At 49.3% G+C, this 23,677-nt stretch overlaps 1 protein-coding gene across 1 annotated transcript in view; it reads left to right on the top strand.

The window, feature by feature from the left end:
* CA11 (carbonic anhydrase 11 (inactive)) overlaps nucleotides 1-23,677 on the top strand; it is a 954,158-nt gene that overhangs the window by 329,656 nt on the left and 600,825 nt on the right. Inside the window, exon 2 of the mRNA XM_078650922.1 lies at nucleotides 2,561-2,635. Coding sequence (XP_078507048.1) covers nucleotides 2,561-2,635 — 75 coding nt within the window. The remainder of the gene's footprint in view (nucleotides 1-2,560; nucleotides 2,636-23,677) is intronic.

The raw sequence follows: 23,677 nt of genomic DNA on the forward strand, positions 1-23,677 counted from the left end.
AGTTACTTTATTATTTTGAAATTTTGCACATGCTAACACTAACTGTATTGTATTGTATTGTTACTTGTATAGCGCATGGCTACCCGGAGGCATCCCAGCGCTGCGCGGGGCTAAGGGGAGGGGGTCTGAGCTTTTATATGAACAGCCAGGTCTTCAACTGTTTTCAGAAGTTCAAATGGTTTGGTTCGCTCCGTAGATGCAGTGGGAGGGCATTCCATAGTCTGGAGGCATTGAGTGAGAAGAGGCTACCGCCACTTCTGGCCTTCTTGATCCTGGGAATCACCGCAACTGGGCAAATGTTTCATCTCATTAGTACCATTTACCACCTAAATACATCCATGTTTAAGCTACTTTAAGTGCATAGTTTATTCCGTCTGATAATATGGCAATGTGGGCTGTATTTGGATAATTAGCAAAATGGCATCTTGGCAATATCTGTAACTGAGGGATAAACATGCTGCCCAAAAATGCAGGTCATATAATAGAACGTAGAATATTCTGTAACCTTTACTACCGCTCCCTATGGAGGACAACCCACCCAACGTATAACTCTTTACTGTGTCGATGGGGAACTCTTTAACACAAGCGTATCCATTGGTGAAGTAGATGTGCTTTTGGCAAGACTGAATGCTGAGTGGGCTGTCATATTGTTACAGCCCACTTCGCAAACTTCTTTGTTTTTCAGAAACAAGCCCACAATTCAAGGGTTTGTTTCTGAAAAATAAAAATGTCTCCTACCCACAGGGAGATTTTCCCCTACAAGTGGTGGGCAGTGTTCATTTTTCCTGGCAGGCATGGCAGACACTGAGAGTGGTCTGCCTCAGCAAATCCGCCCCAAGTAGGCAGACCTTCAGAGGTACTGACTGGAGCGTCATTTCAGTGGAATGACCTCTGCCTATAACTGTACCCCAGTGGACAATGGTCACACTTGCAGAACCCAGAGGCTCTTCCTTCCAGTTACCCGTACTTTCTTCGGGACGTGGAATAACCAGACTTAACACGTGCTATTATAGGACACTCAGGATGTCGTGATGTCACTTCATGTCGTGATGTCACTTCATGTCGTGATGTCACTTCCTGTCGTGATGTCACTTCCTGTCGTGATGTCACTTCCTGTGACCACGCCTACCTTGGAGAGTCCCCCCACTTCTTTTTTTAGGACTTGTGCCCTGGATACAGGGCATTCCTGCCCTTTTCTTTGACGTCCTGGAAGGCTCGCGGTGCAGCCCTAAGCCAAAAATTAATAAGTGAGGTCGAGAGTTCTCTCCTAGTGCTCTGGACAGAATGTCCTGACCATATAGAGGTTGTTTCTTGCTGATACACATGTGCGTGTGAGCTTCACGTCTCAATTTAATGGGAAAACATGCATTTCAGCCAGGGACTTAGCTATCAATAGTGCAAAGCTATCAATAGCCCCAAGGGAGTGAGGGGCCACTTCACCTCATTTAGTAACTGTTCATTTACTACCGAACCAGAGGAAGGGGCAGTTTCCTTTCTTTCATTAGGGTCCACTGCACCCTTTTTTTACGTCACTGATGAGAATTTCTGCCTTCCCTCGACGAGAACCAGGCTCTGGGCACCATTTTTAATGCTATGATTTCTATTAATCCGAGAGAGGGCTGGGAAGAGCACACTATCCGCAGAGAAAATAAAATATAGTGATACATTTAATTAGGCTGGCAGAGATTCAGCCGAAGATAACTCTCTATTACAGGCGGGTGCATGACAGGGAGTAGAGCTCCTTGCCAAATACAATAAGAGTGAAGTGAGTTTGACGCCTCCGCACTGCAGTGAATAACACCCTGGCCAATCACAGTGCACAGCCATGAATCCCCCCCTCGCCCCCAATGCCCCAAACCGAATATGACAGACTGACAGCCTGCAAAATGGCATCGGGGCGAGCGACGTGGCCGTCAACTGCGTTATTATGTCATCGCGCTGGGAAATACACCCCTGTAGGGATCATATTGCATGGAAGGGGACAGATCTGCTGCCCGTAAAAACATGGCGGTAAATCATATCATGGTGCCATGCATACATTAACGCGGTGATAGATTTTCGAGCTCTGCGGTGAACTTTATAGCATTCGACTGAATAATATTGCTCGGCAATAAAAGCGTGCAGTGTCGCGTTGAGTTATGTACCGCATCAACAGGCCACACTGGCTGCCTGGCGCACTGAGGTGGCACGACCAGCGCCTGATAAACATATGGCGATAAAGCACATTAAATTGGCCAGAGGAACACAGTGTCGCCGGTAGTATTGTTTTCTGATTTATTATCGCACTACAGGGAGTGATAGAGCAGTGCACAGACTCGCAGTTCATGGCAACCAACCACTGCATATCGCTAGTTTACCACGTTCTGTTGAATCTCATGAGCGCAATGGTGGGCAATTTTGCATCTGGCCTAGAACTATGTTTGTGCTATAGACTGAACAAAGATTAGGAGCGTTTTCTTTAGGCGGGATGTGGCACTTACTGACTGTCTAAGTAATAATTAAGGATTTTCTTCCTGGATATAAGGTACAATAGTGATTTGCTTGTTTCTTCTGTCCACAGGTCAGTTCAGTTCTGCAAAGTCGTACGAAGATTGGTGGGCGTACAAGGAGAGCCTCCACGGGACATTTGTGCCAGGTAGGTGATTTGATGCTTGTTAGGTGAATTAATCCATTGATGTAAAAGAGCAGCTCAGCTCACTAAAGCTTCAGGATCCTCACCAATCACTTTGTCAAAATACCAAAGCCTGAAAATTTTGCATATTTCTCTCACCTAAATCAAGCTTATTCTTCTCCAAGAGTTATCCATAAGTCTGAAAACAGCACTGACCAATAACTTCTGGTCTGAAAACTTACATACTTAAGACATTCTTCAAAGTTCTATCCACGACCCTCTTGAAAAGTGGGACAAATAGTGGTTCCCCTATCTTCGAAATAATTCTTGTTTTACTTGATTGGGTCATGAGGCAACATTATTGAACCTGATGGCCAGTTGAGCATTCCAAAAGACGGTTCTGTTTTGGAACCATCAAACATCGTCTGGGCAATGACTCTTCTCTGTGGGTTTTACGGTTTTTGCTTTCTTCAGGTTGGCTACAAATTTTAGGTGAAAACTTGCTAAAACTATGTAAGAGATTTTCTTGCTGCGTGAAAGAACTGCACGTCTGCAAAATGTAAGACATGGGTGATAGCACCTGATAACAAGGGAGCATCAGGCAAGTCTGATGGTAGCTCATTCATTTCATCATTATGAGTAAGTGGAACAGCTTTGGGTGTAGACTGCATCCTTCTCTTACTCCCTGCTGTATCTTAAACCTGTCAGCACACTCTCAACTAGGACCATAGCAAACATCTTACATTCATGTGTTCTATAAAAATTTAACAGTTTCTAATAAGTATATTGAAATGTGCCGGTGTTGTAAGCTATACCACAACAATTTCCTACTAATCATGTCAAAGGTTGTCTTCAAGTCAGTGAAGACATTATATGTTACCCACTGTTGATATGTCATGAAAGCATTCCAGGTCAGGCTCAAAGGACTCTCTGAGAGCCTGTCAGACTCAGAAAGTCATACTCCCGCCCTACGTCTCAGTACCGGCAGAAACCAGATGTGGAGTATCCCAAGGGTCCTCCCTCTGCCCCACCCTCTTCCACATCTACATGACCCCCCTCGCTAAAATCGTCAGAAACCATAAGCTCAACATCGTCTCCTATGCTGATGACACCCAGCTCATCCTCTCCCTCACCAAGGAACCCAACATCACCAGGCACAACTTCCAAGAATTGATGAAAGCCGTTGCAACCTGGATGAAGAACAGCTGCCTGAAACTCAACTCAGAGAAAACAAAAGTTCTCATCCTTGGCTCCACCCCCTCAGCTTGGGACGACACTTGGTGGCCCGCCCTCAGAAACCCACCCACCCTGATAGCCCAAGCACGTAACCTCAGCATCATACTGGACTCATCGCTCACTATGAGCCGCCAGATCAATGCCGCCTCCTCAGCCTGCTTCAACACCTTCTGCATACTCCATAAAACATTCAAATGGATCCCCACCAAATCCAGAAAAACAGCCACACACACCCTCATCACAAGCAGACCAGACTACGGCAACACCCTCTACGCCAGGAGCAACAAAAAACTCCTCCACAAGCTCCAGACCATCCAGAATACCGCAGCCAGACAAATCCCGACATCCCCAGGCACAACTACATCACCCAACACCTCTGCAATCTCCATTGGCTCCCCGTTGAAAGGATACCTTTCAAGCTGCTCACGTACAAGGCCCTCCACAACATCGGACCACAACACCTCAACAACCGTCTCTCCTTCCATACCCCCAAGAGAAACCTTGGTTCATCCAACCTCTCCCTAGCCACTATCCCATGCTTCTACAGGAACAGAGCGGGTCGAAAGTCCTTTTCCTTCCTCGCAGTCAAGACCGGGAACCCCGCCTCCCCCAGCGCCTTAAGCCCCTAACGGGTGAGTAGTGTGCTTTACAAATCCCTGATTGATTGATTGTCACTACAGTGCTGCTTGTCTGCTTTGCCTCAAAACAGAAAGCACAGCCGCATCAGGGGGAAGGCATGGGAGTTTGGTTAAGGATGGAAGGGAGGGTATTTTTTTTTAATATATGGGACGGGTAGGAGAGGCCATGTTATGTATGCCTGTCATTTTACTCCTCTGGCTCTGCGTAGCAGTTGAAAGCAAGAGCAGATGATTTTGGGGGCCAGGCATAACATATATTATGGAATGATTAAATGTGAATTATGGGGATGTTTGTAACCCCTGGTTCTGAGTAACATCATAGATAACTCAAGTTTTGCTCTAACTGTCTGTGTGATGTCACGCAGAACTCCTCTGTGAAAACATCCATGTAATTCACTGTTACCTATTTATAAACCTATATATCATTTTTAATTCATTGATCTAAATGTGTGTGTAACACTTTCTATCAGTCTCAGCCAGAAAGTTGATTGGAGAAGTAGGGCAATAAGATGAGGAGTGCCTTTTTAAGGTATGATTTCTGCCCGTTCCATGAATCAGGACCATTATTTCTGGATAAAACTGTGTTTACACCTCTGAATCTACAGAGTCCCACATATTTGGTTCTGTAGTAGGGGATCTCTCTGTATAGTCATAATCTTGTGAATAGTCCCTTCCATGTGCGTGGACCCCGGAGCAATCAAAATAGTCTCTTAAGTTGTCTTCTTCTGCAGTCCTGCATAGACACTTCAGAGAAAATCAAAAACAAATAATGCAGCCTAAATCTACAAGGCTACATTGGCCAGCACTTAATCTTGAAGTGAAAAAGATAGCCAAATAATATAAAATTTTACACACTTTGTAAAGTTTCACACCTAGAGAAACTTCCCTTCACAAAAATCCTTTCTCATGATAGAGAGGAAGGGTTGGACAGACAAGCCCCATAGGCTGCCATTATGTGTCTGGAAAAGGGATACCGTGCCTTTAAGGAACTCTCCAGAGACCCTAGGTATCCCAGGATGCACAGCCAAAGGCCTTTTACTTTCAGTTCTTTTTTCCGGTTCCTGCTAGCAGGACCCTGGAGCATTGAGCTCTACCTTTTTGGGTATATCTTAAATTTTTGGAGCTTTTCCAGTGATTTGAGTGTTTCACTCGACATCTGGGGTCTTCCTCTTCCAGTTGCTGTCTTTTTTGACTAGTTTTGCCACCTCTATATTGTTGAAAGGCCAGCTTTATTCAACAAGTGCCCTGAGTGTGGTAGGGAGAAGGCTAAATCTGACCCCCACAGAGTGTGCATACTCTGTCTCCCTTCTACCCATGTCCCTGACTCCTGTGATATCTGTCACTCTTTCTCCAAGAGTGACAGGGAGAAGATTCATCTCCAAGGCCTGGAGCAGAGGAGACATCAAGAACCAGGTGGGACTTCTGGGCATGGAGGGACTCTGTCATCATCCTCTGACCATGCATCGGCCTCTGGGGGGCTCCCCAGTCAAGACCAGGCCCAGAAAAGGCACCGGTCCCGATCGACGTCGGCGTCGAGAGGTATGACTATCATCTGTTCCCCGTCGACCCAGGGCTCTGGGTCAAAGCGACGTCAACGTTCGGCGACGAGGGGTAGGACGTTGAGACCTTGGACGAGGTCGACGTCGAGGACTTCACCGGTGTCGACACACCATGGATGTCGTGATGAGTCCCGAAGAGGCAGGCATTCGCCGTCGAGGCGACACTACAGTTCGCCATCCACGTCGACGCGAAGGTCGACGTCGAGGAGAGAAAGACCGACTTCAAGGCGAAGGCACTCGACGTCGGGGAGTTCGTCGACATCAAGAGGATCGACGTCAAGAAGAGAGACGTCGAAGAGGTCGACGTCGAGGAGGGACAAGTCGACGTTGAAGAGGAAGTTGAGGCCCAGAAGGGTGTCTAGTGCCTCTGTGGTTAGTGTCTCCTCATCATCTGCTAGTCACCGGTCGCGGCAGCAATGGCGCTCGTCCTCAGAGAGATTCTACCTCCAGAGCAACCTCCCCGAGGCCTGCATGTAAGAGGAGAGTTCTTAGGTCACCAGACTCTGATTATTCCCGGACCTATTCGCCCTCAAGGCCCAGTTTGCCTACGTCTCCTACTCTTCCGCAACTTCCTCCTCTACGCCTCCTCCTCCTCCGCTCCCTCCTCCTCCTCCGCCACCTCCGCCACCTCCTCCTCCTCCTCCTCCTCCTCCACCACTGCCTCGGAGCATAAGACCGAAGCCTTTGGTTCCAGCTCAACCTCTTCCGCTTCCACAGCCCCCTGGGCCGGTGGCTCCTGCAAGGCCCAGAAAGCCAAGGTCAAGATCCAGAGGCAGGCATCGCTCTCACAGTGAGCGTAGATCTTCGATGAGGTCATTTCATCGTCGGTGGAGGGGAAAAGTCACGGTCTAGGTACACAAACTCATCCAGTGACAGAAGATATTCTCCCACTTTGTCGGACTCTCCTCCTACGAGAGTGTCACCTATGGATGACATTGTGACATTCCAGGATGTGCTGCTGGAGGGGGCATCGAAGTTCGGGATCACACTGACGGTGTCCACTCCTTCCACCTCGGTGATATTTGAAACTTTGCAGTGCAGGCACCTCTCTCGCCCTTTGCTGCCTTTGGTGCCATGACTGGAGGAACCGGCTATGGAGCTGTTTCTGACGCCAGCCTTGATGAAGTCGGCTCCATCCCGGCTTCAGAAGAAGTACAGGCCCCTGGATTCGGATCCAGCGTTCTTAAGATCAGCTCCTGTCCCGGATTCTGTCATTGTGACAGCGGCTAAGAAGCAGCATTCTACTGCCCCTTCGTCTACGGTCCCTCCCGACAAGGAGAGCCGTCAAATGGATTGGGCAGGGAGAAAAGTCTGCAGTACAGCTACTACCTCTATCAAAGCGGCAAGTTCATCAGCGCTTTTAGGTCGGTATGACCGCTCCTTGTGGGAGTCCCTGCAGCAATTCATTGAGCACCTTCCCGAGGAACAGGAGAGAAGACTCCCAGGAAATCTTGCATGAGGGCATGATGGTCTAGAATCAGGTCATCAGTTCGGCGGTAGACGCCTCTCTCCTGGTTGCTCATGGGTACTGCCATGGCATCAACTTGAGATGCCACTCCTGGTTGCGCCTTACCTCTCTTAAACCGGAGGCGCAACAGCGGATTGCTAACTTACCCTTTTCGGGATCTACCCTCTTCAGGACTCATGCGGATGAAGAGATGGCCCGCATGAAGGCAGAAGTGGAAACGCTAAAAGCTGTAGGTTTGTAGAAACCAAAGGAGCAGCGGAAATCCTTCCGCCCCTTCCAGAGATGTTACTCTTCCCAGAGATTTCAGCAAGGGCAAGGTCGCCAAGCTGGCCAACAGCAGCAGCAACAACAGCAATACCAGCGTCAACCCTTCCAGAAGCAGAGGGGCAGAGGCGGCCAGCTGGCCTCCTCAGCGAATATGGGTCCGGCCGGGTCTAAGCCCTGAGGAGTTACTTCCCCCTCGTCCGTTACCCGCTCCGGTGAGAGGGGAAGCATACAGAATTAATTGGCAGAGTGGAAAAAAATTACTCAGGACAAGTGGGTGCTGAATATTGTTTGCAATGGATATGGTCTTCGTTTTTTCAGCCCTCCTGCAGCTATTCCACCGGTTCGTTCGCAATACCAGTTGCGCGAACTTCAAGCGGAGGCCGATACCCTGTTAAGAAAAAGGCCGATAGAAGACGTACCGCTGTCTCAAAGGGGAAAGGGTCTATACTCATGGTTCTTTCTGGTATGCAAAAAGGACAGAAACGAGTCAGGCCCATTATGGATTTGCGACAAGCAAACAAATGGATTCGCAGGGAGACATTTTGCATGCTGTCCTTGCACCAGATTTACCCTCAGCTGCAAAGAGGAGACTGGCTCTGCGCAATAGATCTGCAGGATGCATACTTCCATGTGCCCATTGCATGGAAACACCAAAAGTTCATGCGCTTCCTACACCGTACTACCGTATGGCCTGAAGTAGTGTGGCTCACTGGTTAGAGGTGGCAGACCCGAGAGCAGAGGACGGCCCGGGACCAGGGTTCGATTCCCGGCGCGGCAGGTTTCTGGACCAGGGTCAGCGGACTCGATAATTCTCTCGCCTCGGTGCCCACTCTGATCAGCGATCACACTCGGCAACTCTGGGCATTAGCTTGCCTCATCTTCACTAACGGCCCCACCAGACCGCCGGGGATGCCTGGTCTCACCCTGGAGATACCCTTAAGGGACCATCTCTCAGGGAAGCCAGGAAGGGTTTCGCAGCGGTCGAAGCGCCTTGGGACCCTCCGGGTAAGTAGTGCGCTATATAAATGCCTATACATACATACATACAAGTCCGCACCCAGGACTTTTTCCAAATGCATGGCAGTGGTGGCAGCGTACCTGAGAAAAAACAAGGTGTTTGTCTACCTGTACCTGGACGACTGGTTGATCAAAACATCCACCTTCCAAGAAGTGCAATTGCATTTCAACAGGACGGCCGTTCTGTTGAATCAGCTGGGTTTGCACATCAAGATGTCCAAGTCCGTTCCGACTCCTGTTCAGTGCCTGCAGTACTTGGGAGCCTCCATCAATGCTCTCAGAGCAAGCATGTCTCCTTCGGAGGAGTGACGCTTATCGATCCTTGGGAAGGCTCAGGCTCTCATGTCCATTCCAACAATGACAGTGAGGACGGTGTCTTCTCTTCAGAGGTCGATGGCCTCTTGCATCTTCCTCACACCACATGCACGCTTCCACATGAGACCGCTGCAGGAATGTCTGGAGGATCACTGGGACCAGAAACGAGGGAGCTGGGACGACAGGATCCAACTGTCTCTACACGCTCAACAGTCCCTGAGATGGTGGTGTTCAGCAGATAATCTCCTCAAGGGGGTTCCGTTCTACAAGGACATTCCCATACAGACTATTGTGACGAATGCTTCTCTCCACAGCTGGGGAGCGCATTCAGACCATCTACAGATTCAAGGGACGTGGTCCCAGGCGGAATCCACGTATCACATCAGCAGGCTGGTACAGGAAAACCACGAGTGGGTCCTAAACGGTGAGGTGCTAGGAAACATCTTCAAAAGATGGGGCACTCCAGAAATAGATCTGTTCGCCACCGCCGAAAACAGAAAATGCCGAGACTTCGCCTCCAGCTTTTACCAACCGGGGACTCTGGGGAATGCGCTATGGATCAGCTTTCTGTACGCTTTTCGACCCATTCCCCTGATTCCGGCAGTACTCATGAAGCTGTCTCAATCCAGAGCACGAATGATCCTCATTGCTCCGGAGTGCCCTCAACAGTGGTGGTTCACGGACCTGCAGTATAAAGAACATAAGAGGGACCCTGAACCTAAAAAGGATAAAGGGGAACAACCCACCAGGGAAGTAATTAATTAGAACAACATGAAAGGGCAGTTCCCAATAATGTAAAGAACTAGATAGTTCCAAGAATATAAAGTGCCCACAGAACAGCATATAAACTCAACCAACTAAACCTGCTCATCAAACAGACAGAAGAGGCGCCGACGCGCGTTTCGGAATAGTGCCACAATAGGAAATTCCTTCATCAGGGTGCAATTCATCTCAGTAAGTTAGGAAGGGCACTGAGTTCCAAGTATCCAGGTCAGTCAAGTAAGTTCCTGTTCGAAATTTCTGGGCAGGCATAAGCATATCAGACAGAAAGGTCCCCAGAAGGCTGGAACGAAGGAATAATGGACGGACCGCCTTGCCAGATGAAGTCTTCAATATCGAATATACGAGGGACTTTCAAGAAAGTCTGAATAGTCAAAGAACAATCAGACAGCCAGAGGATATTTAATTAATTAGACCAGGGAGTGTAGGGACGGATGTTCGGCGACCCAGAAAAGTAGAATGTGTCAAATAGATGCTTAAATCCGGCAATGGGCGCGTTTTAGAATCGCTTTGGAGCCTCACAGCTCTAAACCCCCAATCTAGAAGAGGCCGCTGGGGTCGGGTAAGGATAGTACGGTAACATGATCCTTGCCAATGAAAACCAGGGGATCTCCACATCCACACCGCACGGGTCTGTCCCCCGCGCTGACAAGAGTCTGCTCCACCGGTCTCTCCAACCCCATCTGCGGCTTCCATGTCGGCCGGACCTTCTCACTAGGTTCGGGGGGCAGATGGTGCACCCCAACCTCTCATCATTGAGTTTGGCGGCATGGCTCCTGAGATAGTACAATATGGACACTTGAACTTGCCTGACAACTGCATGGAAATACTCAAGGAGGTTAAGAGACCTCCCACAAGGACTTCCTATGCCTATAACTGGAAAAGGTTCTGCATCTGGTGCACGTCCTACCTCCTGCAAGGAAGATGTCATCCTTCCATACCTCTTGTATTTAGCTCAATCTGGCCTTAATTTCCATTCTATTAAGGTTCACCTTGCAGCATTAACTGTGTATAGGAAATGCCCTTCACAAAAATCCTTCTTCCATATTCCTGTAATTAAAGATTTTTTGGAGGGATTGAAGAAAGTATTTCCCCCTGTTCGGTGTCCGTCGCCTTCCTGGGACCTGAATGTGGTGCTGTCACGGTTGATGAAGAAGCCTTTTGAACCTATTCATAAGGCTTCTTTACAGCATTTATCCTGGAAGGTGGCATTCCTTGTGGCTATGACATCGGCCCGCAGGGTGAGTCAGATTCAGGTCTGTGGTGTCAAGAGCCCTATACAGTGTTTCATGCTTCCAAAGTTGTCATGAGGACTCACCCTAAGTTCCTTCCGAAAGTAATTTCTGATTTCCATGTTAATCAGGCGATAACTTTACCTACGTTTTTCCAACTTCCTTCCTCTCCGGCGGAGAGGTCTTTTCATTTCCTAGATGTAAGAAGGATGTTAAAATTCTACTTGGATAAGACCAAGGACATTGGTAGGTCAGACCATTTGTTTGTCAATTATGGTTTGGTCAGGACTGGTCTTGCCACCTCTAAACAGTCCATTTCTAGGTTGATTGTGCCCTGTATCCAGCTATGTTACCAATAGGTTAACAAGACCTTGGGGGTAAGCCTAAGGCTCATTCCACCAGGGGCAAAGCGGCTACAACAGCTTGCTACGTAATGTTCCCATTGCAGATATCTGTAGGGCTGCCACTTGGAAGTCGGTCCATACCTTTGCCAAACACTACTGCCTGGACTCTGATGCCAGAGCAGACGCTCAGGTTGGGCAGGCTTTGTTGAAAAATCTGTTTGCACAGTAGTGGTTTTGTCTGTTTCTTCCACCGCTGGTTTGGTTTGTTGGGATGGGCTTGCCATTCTATTCACAAGATTATGACTATACACAGAGATCCCCTACTACAGAAGGAGTAGTTTCTTACATGTAACTCCAGTTCTGTAGTAGGGGTATCTCTGTTATAGTCATAAGCGCCCGCCCTACTCCCCGGCGGATGAAACGTTAATGTACTGAATGCTACAGGCCTGGCTTTATACACCTTCAAAAAGAACTGAAAGTAAAAGGCCTTTGGCTGAGCATGGGGAGAAGGGAGACAGAGTATGCACACTCTGTGGGGGTCAGATTTAGCCTTCTTCTTATCACACTCAGGGCACTTGTCGAATAAATCTAGCCTTTCGACAATATAGAGGTGGCAAAACTAGTCAAAAAAGACACCAACTGGAAGAGGAAGACCCCAGACGTTGAGTGAAACACTCAAATCACTGGAAAAGCTCTAAAAATTGAAGATATACCCAAAAAGGTAGAACTCAATGCTCCAGGGTCCTGCTAGCAGGAGCCGTAAAAAAGAACTGAAAGTAAAAGGTCTTTGGCTGTGCATCCTGGAATACCGAGGGTCTCTGGAGAGTTCCTTAAAGGCACGGTATCCCTTTTCCAGACACATAATGGCAGCCTATGGGGCTTGTCTGTCCAACCCTTCCTCTCTATCATGACAAAGGATTTTTGTGAAGGGAAGTTTCTCTAGGTGTGAAACTTTACAAAGTGTGTTAAATGTAATATTATTTGGCTATCTTTTTCACTTCAAGACGAAGTGCTGGCCAATGTAGCCTTGTAGTTTTAGGCTGCATTATTTGTCTTTGATTTTCTCTTAAGGGTTTATGCAGGACTGCAGACGAAGACAATTTAAGAGACTATTTATCCGGGGTCCACGCACATGGGCGGGACTATTTGTAGGAGAGTAGGGTCTGCAATCCTATGATCACCCAGATTTTTTGCTTTTTGATTCACTGGTTTACGACTTTCCCTGGCTGTGGGCCTGCTAATCAGACCCTCAGCCTAGCTGTTCTCTCTACTCCAAATTGTACCCAGGTACTGAATTGGCACTGGGCCCTCTCAAGTCCCTGTACCCAGGGCTGAGGTGCACCCAGAAGTCTCCCAGGGGCTGCAGCATGTATTATGCCACCCCTGGACTGACTAACTAAATCAGACACAACTGGCTGCTTGACAGCTGGGGCAAAGTGGTGTACTCACCCTCTGCTGTAGATATAGTATTCCTATATCTAAACCTAAATGGACACACAGATCTCCTATCAGTCACTCCTATGGCAGGCCTTGACAATCCTGAAGGCAGAGTGCTTGGAATCGTGTGAGATAGTGCTCTGGCATGAGCTGAGCCTGTCTGCGGCTTTCGGGATCCATCCCTTAGCCCAGAGGTCTTCAAACTTTTGTAGGTTGAGCCCCACCATCTCAATTTTTTTAGATGTTGGGCCCCCCCACCACCTGACAGAAATTTCTGGAATCGACCGCCACATGCATATCACGGGCCATATCCGACAAATAATGTTGCTAAATCTGTTTGCAGCTCTGCGGCTTGCGAGTTAGTTCTGCTACAATGTAATTGTAGTATTCAAGTTAGACACACTTCCAGGCCGGGCTGACACACGTAGCCAGTGACCCCCCATGTACGCATTTACCCTGCACACACTTTTGTTGTGGTGACTTCCTAGCTGGTATTCACCATGCACGCACTCACCCTGCACACACTCTCCCTGCAGTGGCTTGTGGCTAGGGTACCTAGATGGTGACCCCGTCTGCACACACTTTTCTTGCAGTGACTTCCTAATCGGCTGTGGTGACTTCCTAGCTGGTGACCCCTATACATGCACTCCCCCTGCACACACTTTGTTGCAGTGACTTTCTGCAAGAAGCCTCTCTATGCACAATCTCACTGACACACTCCCTCTGATACAACGTCTGCACAATGGTTCCCGGTGCACACATTTCTCTGAAGACACGCGCCTTGCACGCACTTTCCATGAGGGGGTGTCACAGCGCTAAATGTACCGCTAGCGCGTTTTCAGGGCCCCCGGTGACGTATCACGCACTGCTGGCAGACAGTTGTTCTCAGACACTACCTGCACTCACTGTCCACTCACAATCACACTGCACACACCTTCACCGAGCAGCCCCTCATCGCTGCACACAGTCCGCCAGCAGACAGTCATTACAACACTGGTTCACCCTCTCTTTGCTTCCCCACCACCTGCATGGATGCAACCTTCTTCACACAGTGATTCCATACACTCACCCCACAGTGACTTGTTGCAGTGTGCGCCCTATTCGCACCTCAGCCACACGCGTGCACACACAGTCCCGGTAGACAGGGACTTCCCCCCCATACAAACTCACTCCTTTCAAGATCTCACTGTGACGGCTCATTACCAGATGCGCACCTCTGATCACTCCCCAAGTTACATCTTCAAACAGTTGCACGCTGCCCCGCCTCCCTCCGTGGGGCATCCAATCTCACACTCAAAGTGCCCCCGTTTAAACACTTATCACACTCCTTTTGTTGTTAGCCACTGCCATAGCACTCCTCACTCTGGGTGTGCCCCCAGCCTCACCCTCATCAATGCCCTCGATGAAGTCTGCAGTGATCCCCTCTCGTGCACAGCTCCCAGACACACGTCAGTGCCCTTCTCACACCAGCAATGTCCTCTCTCCACCCTTGCAGCGCATCCCTTGCCCCCTGCATCCTCCGTCCCCGAAACCCTTAGTACCCTTCTCACCCCTAAATACTGCGTGTCTACTGCAGTGCCCTTTCACTCCCTCTTCAGCAAATCTGTTACCCCCACCAGGGCCTCTCTCGCTCGAGCAGTGCAGCTTTCACACCACCTGAAGTTCTTTCTCACCTCGAGCAGAGCCCCTCTCACCCTTTAGAAGCGCCACTCTCATCCCCAGCAGCACCCCTCACAGTGTCCTTTCACTCCCTGAAGCGCCCCTCACACCCTTCCAGCGCCCCTCACACCCTCGCAGCGCCCATCAGACCATCGCAGCGCCCATCACACCCACGCAGCGCCGCTCTCACACTAGCTACAGTTCTCTCACCCCTCGCAGCGCACTCTCACCCTTAGCAGCACCCCTCTCAAGCTTCAAAGCCATCGCTGATGCATATTTATCTTATGCAACTAACAACCATTGACAAAGACAATAGTCCTGGCTTGTAGTAGATGTAATGTTACATGTATATGGATGGAATGATGAAGCAGCAAAATACCAGTGGGGCGACACTATACCGGGCATGGATTTTCAGTTAGGGGTTTTAAGTCACGCCCTTCATTACATCGACCATGCCCCTCTGGGAGCCCCCACAAGTTTTTTCATTCTACTTAAAGCCCTTCCTCCGGTATGGTGACTTCCTGCTGAACAGGGAGAACAAGTTCACTCAGGCCATCATAACTGCCAACTTGAACAACCTGCATCGGCAAAAGGCAATAGGTTTCGACTATATGAAATCTATTGGGTTTGACAATTTTTTTTTTTTACATATTGCATAGCAGTTGAGCTTCTGTGAAACCTGGCTTAATATAAAAAAAGTGCTATGATGCGCGCACCATTGACTGGGTCATAGTGTTTTTTTTTAATCATAAGCTATGTTGTGCAGCAGCTCTAGTGCTGTGTAATATGTAAAACAATTGAAAGCCAATAGATTTTGTAAAGGTGTAACCTGCTGGCTTTTCCAGTGCTTGTTACCAGAGGAGACTTCCTGCCTCCCACTGCAGCTGAAGCATTTCAGCTCCAGCAATTAACCCCCTCCTGGGACGGTGAACTCTTAGCCTTAGCAGACAAAAGCACGGCACAGCGCGCCCAGTGATTTCCCCTCCCTCCCCCCTCCAACTCTCTGTCACCGGAGTTCGTTAATGAAAAGAAATTCCCATTTGAAATGGGTAAATACTTGCCACGCGGAGATCAGTGTTAAGGACAACAAAAGTAAGATGTTAGGGTCGAGTTCGCGCCCCCCCTGGGATGGTGTCGCGCCCCCCTGGGGGGGTGGGCCCCACAGTTTGAAGAACTCTGCCTTAGCCGTTTCCATGATATCGCATACCATATACTCTTAAGTGCATTATAATCCTCGCGTTATGTGCCAACTCTGGTATCGCTTTATCAAAACATGTCGAGTAAGGTGTCATACGAATTGGAATACTAACCCCTCACCAATTCTGGCGACGGGATTAGCATTCCACCCTTCTAGAGGGACACGACATGTATGTAACCTGTAACCCCGGTTAAAGTCAGACAGAGCCTTAGCTCCACAAAATGGATGCTGCCACCGAGACACAAGTCTGCCCTCCTGCTGCTAGGAGTCCTCCCAGCCCAGGAGGCAAGGACAAAGGGTTTCCTGCCAGGGGCGGTGCCAGCACCGTCCCAGACAGGATTTTGTGTATCCTAGGTAGGCAGGGCTTTAGAGGAAGGTGACTGCAAGTGGCACCCCGGTGCTCACTGTGCATAGGCCGGCTGGAACCAGTTCCAGGGGCACTCCAGCCCCTGATCTGGGGAGAGCCCGCCAAAGGAGAGGGGTGTAACCACCCCCCTCCTAGTCCCACCCATAGGGCAGGACTTAGTCGCGTGCCAGCCCCTTTTTGCAGGATAAAGGTAGGAACTGGCCCCCTTCCAAATCAGATCATCTTTGAATCCTGAAACTACTTTCCACGAAAGGAACTCAAGACTTCTTCCCAAGATTCTCCCTTGTGACTAAGGAGTAGTCACCCTGCAGCAGCAGGCACCAACCAAGCATCGCGGTTTGTTGCCAGTCTCTCCTCCGGATCAAGACTGCTCCAGCACGACGAGAACCGGCTTCCCTGGCACCTCTGACCTCAACCTACATCATCAGCCCAGCTGTGATCCGTGGGTGCGACGAGACCTCGAGGGACCGGCCATCTTCAGAACTGCACGACGCTTGTCCAGCACGACCACCGAGTGACCCTCGACCGAGTGCTTTGGGGTAAGAGAAGCCCCGACCCTGAGCAGCTCCAGCACCGAAGTTCAGCCCCCCTGCATCCACGAGATCTGCGTGGGGCGCTTCTGCTCTTTGCTGCTCACCGCGTTGTCCAGGTCGCTTGCCCGTTGGCTAGTGGCCCTCTCACGACGCTCCACGACGACAACCACTGCTGGTCTGGTTGCTCCAGACTAGCCCTTGCTCCCCTCCAAAAGAGGAGCACCCTGAACCCTCCTGGTCCACTCAAGACGCCCTTTTTAGGTCCACCGCGTGGGCCTTGCATTTGCCAAGACTTGTTGCCCAATCCTGGGTCCAGCGACGTCGACAGCAAGTACCTTCGTGGGACAGCTCACACCTCCATTCTGGTCGCCGACAATGCCTCCTGGTCCGAGAGACTGCAGAGCCCAGCAGCGCACACTCACCTGGCTGAGGTGACTTCGTCCGGTGCCATTCTGGTGCCCACTCAAATCACTGGCTAGTGATTCAGAACTTGGTCCCCTCTGCTTACAGGTTTCTTCTTCCCTGATCCAGGCTTGGATCACCACGAACTCCTTCACTGGCCGCCTGCCAGCAACTTCTTTCTTCAGGCTCCTGGATCTTCAACGAAGGTTTCCGACGCAACTTGAACCCTATGCAGCCGCAGCCCCTGGGCTAGGTAAACCAAGTACTCCGGTGCTTCAGCATAGTCCAACACTCTAAGTGTTCGGATCCACTCTTGTTTTCGACCCACCTAGTCGGGTTCGCCCGAGAACAGTAACTTTGTCTTTGCTAGCCTCCATAGACTTTTTCCCGCCTTACGCGTGAGAGTTCCCACTCTGCACACGACGTCCACAGGCCTCCTGCTACTAATCTAAGGGTTTAGTATTGTAGGCCTAGCGTTTCTAAAGTCTATGAGAATAGTTACTTACCTGCTAGTAATTCGCATTCCACTTTTGTAATATATGGTTTTTCGTGCCCCTCGGGCATTTGTGTAAATTGTGCGACTTAAAGTATTTTCTTAAGAGTTTTGTTGTGTGCTTAGCTCCCTGACTCATAAAGAGTTCAGGGTAGTCTTGTTATAAATAAATATCTGTTTATTTTCATAACAACTTGTGTGGTGTCCTTTCACTTGGTGTTCAAGGGGTAATGTGATGGTAAAACAGCTGGCTTAACACGCCGTCTAGAGTCTTAGCCTTAGACTGCTCGTATCCATGCTACTAGGATAGCTGGTCTATAAGGTTGACTTACAACCAATCATCAATAAGGGTTGTTTGGACTGATACATAGTGATCACTAGAATAGTGAGCACTGCATATCAGGCCAACTTCTCACATTGGTGAGCAGCGGTTGGGATTTGAGCTTGCTGTTGTTTTACCACACGTATCCTAAGAATATCATTTGAAAGATCACATAAGTACTAAGGTACATATAACTTAGCTTAGAATACTCTGAGTTCTACTGAACCAGCTGTTGTAGCTCCTAGGGCTTAGCACACCCTAAACTACAACTCTAGCAAGGGATCAGTAGGTAAACATATAGTGTAGGTAAGTGCACCACTTACACCTCACTAGAAAAGCATGTCTACCCAGGGAGAGTCCTCAGGGACCCCTCTTGTGGTGATTGACCCTCCACAGGTCAGCTCAAGATATGCAGCTCTCAATTTCCAGGAGTTGAGACACTTGTGTACCTCCAGGAAATTGAAACAGGGGTCTAACCCCACCACTCCCTTTCTGTTAGGTCTCTTAGAGACTTATGATGCTAAGAAAGCATCTCAGGGAGATGGGAATATGCCAGCCGTAGAAGGGCACCTTGGTGATCCAGACCTCCCTAACACTGAAAATGGACTTGAGGAGGAGGATCTTGAGGAACTCTCTGGGGATGAGGCAGACAAGGGTCCTGAGTTAGTCAGCAGACTCACTAGGGCCAACTTAGACCTACTTGGGGAAGGATCTGGGGGACCCCCAGTACTGACCCTAATTAGGCCTAACCTTGAAGTTAGGAGAAATAGATCTCCTTCTAGGGACTCCAATAGATCTCTGCACTCTAATGCCTCTTCTCAGAGGAGAAGGAACTCTCCCCAGAGGAGATTGACTTCCCCTCAGAGAATGGAGCATGAAGCTAGGAGGAGACAGGCTACTCTGAGGATTGAAAGGGAAGAACTTGCCCTGGCCAAAGAAAAGCTTGCCTTTGCTAGAGAGCAGCAGATGAGTGGGATAGTTCCCACTGGTGGCAGCAATCTCCCAAGAGAAAAAGAGAAGGGTTTAGATACTTAACACCTGACAAAAATAGTGCCCCCCTTTAAGCAAGGGGATGATATCCAGAAATGGATGGCTGCTTTGGAGAGGGCCTGCACTGTGCAGGGCATTCCCCAAAGTCAGTGGGCAGCTATACTGTGGCTCTCCTTTGATGGCAAAGGTAGAGATAAGCTCCTCACTACAAGAGTGGAGGATGCTAACAATTACCAGGTCCTGAAAAATACACTGGTTGATGGGTTTGGTTTAACCACTGAGCAGTACAGGTTGCTGTTCAGAGATACCCAGAAAACTCAGTCTCAGGACTGGTCTGACTTTGTGGATTGTGCCACTAAGGCTTTGGAGGGCTGGTTGCTGGGTAGCAAGGTTACTGATTACACAGGATTGTATAATCTGATGATGAGAGAACACATTTTAAATAACTGTCAGAACCAGTTGTTGCACCAGCACCTTGTTGATTCAGATCTGACCTCTCCCCAAGAATTGGGAAAGAAGGCAGACAAATGGGTCAGAACAAGGATCAAGCAGAACCAGAACCAGAACCAGGGTGGTCAGAAGAAAGCAGACCAGAAGGGTAATACTAAGAGTGAACAAAATGACCAGAAGTCTTCAACAGGTCCCCAACAAACGAAAGAGGGTGGGGGTCAGACTTCACAGCAGAAAAAGAAGACTCAAGAAGGCCAGTCAAAAAGGTGGTGCCAGTACTGTAAAAGTAAGTCTCACTGGTTTAGTGAGTGCACCAAAAGAGGAGGGCAAACCTCTACCACTACAGCCCCTAAGGCAACTGCACCCCCTAGTACAGTCAATAGTGGTAGTGCACTTCCCAAGGGATTAGTTGGGTTAACCTTGGGAACTGAGGAGTCTGACAACTTAGTTGGCACACTCACTCAGGCTGTCCTTGTCTGTACAGGGGATATGGATATGTCCCCTGATGTAAGTCCCAATACTTTGGGCAAATACAGGCAGACACCTTTGATAAATGGCAAAATGGCTCAGGCCTATAGGGACACTTGTGCCAGTGTCACCATGGTGACACCTAACTTTGTGGACCCTGGACAGATCATGCCAGGTACAGATTTCCTGGTGACCAATGCCAGCAACGTCACTACCAGTCATAGTATGGCGATTGTTGCTTTCTCCTGGGGAGGGGTAAGTGGCCAAAAGAAAGTTGTGGTTAGTTCAGACCTCCCAGTGGATTGTTTGTTGGGCAATGATTTGGAGTCATCACTATGGTCAGAAGTGGAGCAGAGGACCCACATGGAAATGTTAGGCTTGCCAGCACATGTGCTTGCTGTGACTAGGTCACAGGCCAGAAGATGCCCCACTGAACAGGTGCTGGATCCTGGAAGAATGGACCAGACACCTTCCAAGAAGAAGAGCAGTAGGGTTAAGGCTTTGCCTACCCCCTTGCCCCAGGTTGAGGATCAAGTCTCTGAGGAGGCTGATCTGAGAGAGCTGAGGGAAACTGAGCCTAAAGAGCTTGAACTTGATCAAGTTGAGTTTCTGGGCTCAGGGGGACCCTCCAGAGAAGACCTGGGGAAGGCACAGTTAGACTGCCCTTCCCTTGAACCCCTCAGACAGCAGGCTGCTGCTGAGGCTGCAGGGAATGCCACAGGTGCCCACAGGGTATACTGGGAAGATGGACTCCTGTACTCTGAGTCAAGAGACCCCAAGCCTGGTGCAACCAGGAGGCTGGTCATCCCCTTGTCTCTGAGAGGTTTCCTTCTCACCTTGGCCCATGAGATTCCCCTTGCAGGTCACTTAGGCCAGACAAAGACTTGGGACAGGCTTGTCTCACACTTTCACTGGCCTCACATGAGTGAGAATACCAAGGAGTTTTGTCGCTCCTGTGTCACTTGCCAAGCCAGTGGTAAGTCAGGTGGCACAACAAAGGCCCCCCTCATACCACTACCTGTGGTGGGGGTTCCCTTTGAAAGAGTGGGGATTGACATTGTTGGTCCAATGGAACCCCAGACAGCATCAGGGCACAAGTTTATACTGGTGGAGGTGGACCATGCCACCAGGTATCCTGAAGCTATTCCACTTAGGACCACTACAGCACCTGTAGTGGCAAGGGCCCTAGTTGGAGTGTTCTCCAGAGTGGGCTTCCCTAAGGAGGTTGTTTCTGACAGAGGTGCAAACTTCATGTCAGGATATCTGACTGCAATGTGGAAGGAATGTGGTGTCAACTACAAGTTCACCACACCCTATCATCCACAGTGCAATGGGCTTGTTGAGAGATTCAACAGGACCCTCAAAGGGATGATTCATGGACTACCTGAAAAGCTCAGGCGTAGATGGGATGTCCTGATGCCCTGCCTTTTGTTTGCTTACAGAGAGGTCCCACAGAAGGGGGTTGGCTACAGCCCTTTTGAACTTCTGTATGGGCATCCTGTAAGAGGACCCCTGTGTTTGGTGAAGGAAGGATGGGAGAGACCTCTCAAAAAGCCTGCAACCAACATAGTGGACTATGTACTTGGTCTCCGCTCCAGGATGGCTGAATACATGGAGAAGGCAACTAAAAACCTTGAGGCCAGCCAAGAACTCCAAAAAGCTTGGCATGACCAGAAGGCTGTCCTGACTGTATACCAGCCTGGACAGAAGGTGTGGGTACTGGAGCCAGTGGCCCCAGCAGCCCTCAAAGACAAATGGTCTGGGCCCCACACCATCATTGAGCAAAAGGGAGAGGTTACCTACCTGGTAGACCTTGGAACTCCCAGGAGCCCCCTCAGGGTGCTCCATGTGAACAGGCTCAAGGCATATGTCGACAGGAAGGACATGAGCTTGCTCATGGCCACAGATGAGGGACAGGAAGAAGAGAGTGACCCTCTCCCAGACCTGCTCACTCAGAATCCTGATGATGGATCTGTAGATGGTGTTGTCTTTTGTGGCAGCCTCTCTGAACATCAGCAACAGGATTGTAGACAAGTTCTGCAATCCTTCAGACATATGTTCTCTCTGACACCCAGTCAAACTGATTGGTGTACCCATGAAGTGGACACTGGGGACAGTCTGCCTGTCAAGAGTAAAATCTACAGACAGCCTGATCATGTCAGAGACTGCATCAAGACAGAAGTGCAGAAAATGTTGGAGCTGGGAGTCAATGAGCCCTCAGATAGCCCTTGGGCTAACCCAGTAGTTCTAGTGCCAAAGCCTCACACCCAGGGTGGTAAGAAAGAGATGAGGTTTTGCGTAGACTACAGAGGACTCAATGCAGTCACTAAGACTGATGCCCACCCAATACCAAGAGCAGATGAACTTATAGATAGATTGGCTTCTGCCAACTACTTAAGTACATTTGATCTGACAGCTGGGTATTGGCAAATCAGGTTAGCTGAGGAGGCCAAGCCCAAGACAGCATTTTCTACCCCTGGTGGGCATTATCAATTTGTGGTAATGCCCTTTGGTTTGAAAAATGCACCTACCACCTTCCAAAGGCTGGTGAATCAAGTTCTCACTGGGTTGGATGACTTCTGTGCAGCATATCTTGATGATATAGCTGTCTTTAGTTCCACCTGGGAGGATCACCTGGTCCACCTGAGGAAAGTGTTAGAGGCACTGCAAAAGGCAGGTCTCACTATCAAGGCCACTAAGTGCCAGATAGGGCAGACACAGGTTGTATACCTGGGCCACCTTGTAGGTGGAGGCCAGGTTCAACCCTTGGAGAGCAAGATACAGGCCATCAAGGACTGGGCTCCTCCAACCACCCAGACTCAGGTTCGAGCTTTCTTGGGCCTGACTGGGTACTATAGGAAATTTGTCAAGAATTATGGGTCCATTGTGACTCCACTTAATGACCTGACAAGTAAAAAGATGCCAAAGAAAGTTCAGTCGACAGCAAGCTGTCAGAAAGCATTCAATGACCTAAAGCAGGCCATGTGCACAGCACCTATCCTAAAGAGTCCAGATTACTCCAAGACCTTCATTGTCCAAACAGATGCTTCTGAGTTGGGTGTGGGAGCTGTTCTATCTCAGCTGAATTTTGATGGTAACGACCAGCCTATTGCTTTTATTAGCAGAAGGCTGACCCCCAGAAAGAAAAATTGGTCAGCTATTGAGAGGGAGGCCTTTGCTGTGGTGTGGGCCCTGAAAAAGTTGAGGTCATACTTGTTTGGCACTCACTTTAAGATTCAGACCGACCACAAGCCCCTCTTATGGCTAAATCAGATGAAGGGTGAAAACCCCAAACTACTTCGGTGGTCCATTTCCCTACAGGGGATGGATTTTACAGTGGAGCATAGACCTGGTACTGATCATGGCAATGCTGATGGGTTCTCCAGGTATTTCCACTTAGAGCAAGAAGACTCACCTGGTCAAGGTTAGCTTATTGTCCCAAAGTTTGGGGGGGGGGTCATGTAGGAGAGTAGGGTCTGCAATCCTATGATCACCCAAATTTTTTGCTTTTTGCTTCACTGGTTTACGACTTTCCCTGGCTGTGGGCCTGCTAATCAGACCCACAGCCTAGCTGTTCTCTCTACTCCAAATTGTACCCAGGTACTGAATTGGCACTGGGCCCTCTCAAGTCCCTGTACCCAGGGCTGAGGTGCACCCAGAAGTCTCCCAGGGGCTGCAGCATGTATTATGCCACCCCTGGACTGACTAACTAAATCAGACACAACTGGCTGCTTGACAGCTGGGGCAAAGTGGTGTACTCACCCTCTGCTGTAGATGTAGTATTCCTATATCTAAACCTAAATGGACACACAGATCTCCTATCAGTCACTCCTATGGCAGGCCTTGACAATCCTGAAGGAAGAGTGCTTGGAATCGTGTGAGATAGTGCTC

The sequence above is a fragment of the Lissotriton helveticus genome, chromosome 7 (genome assembly GCF_964261635.1).
Source record: "Lissotriton helveticus chromosome 7, aLisHel1.1, whole genome shotgun sequence".
NCBI lineage: Eukaryota > Metazoa > Chordata > Amphibia > Caudata > Salamandridae > Lissotriton > Lissotriton helveticus.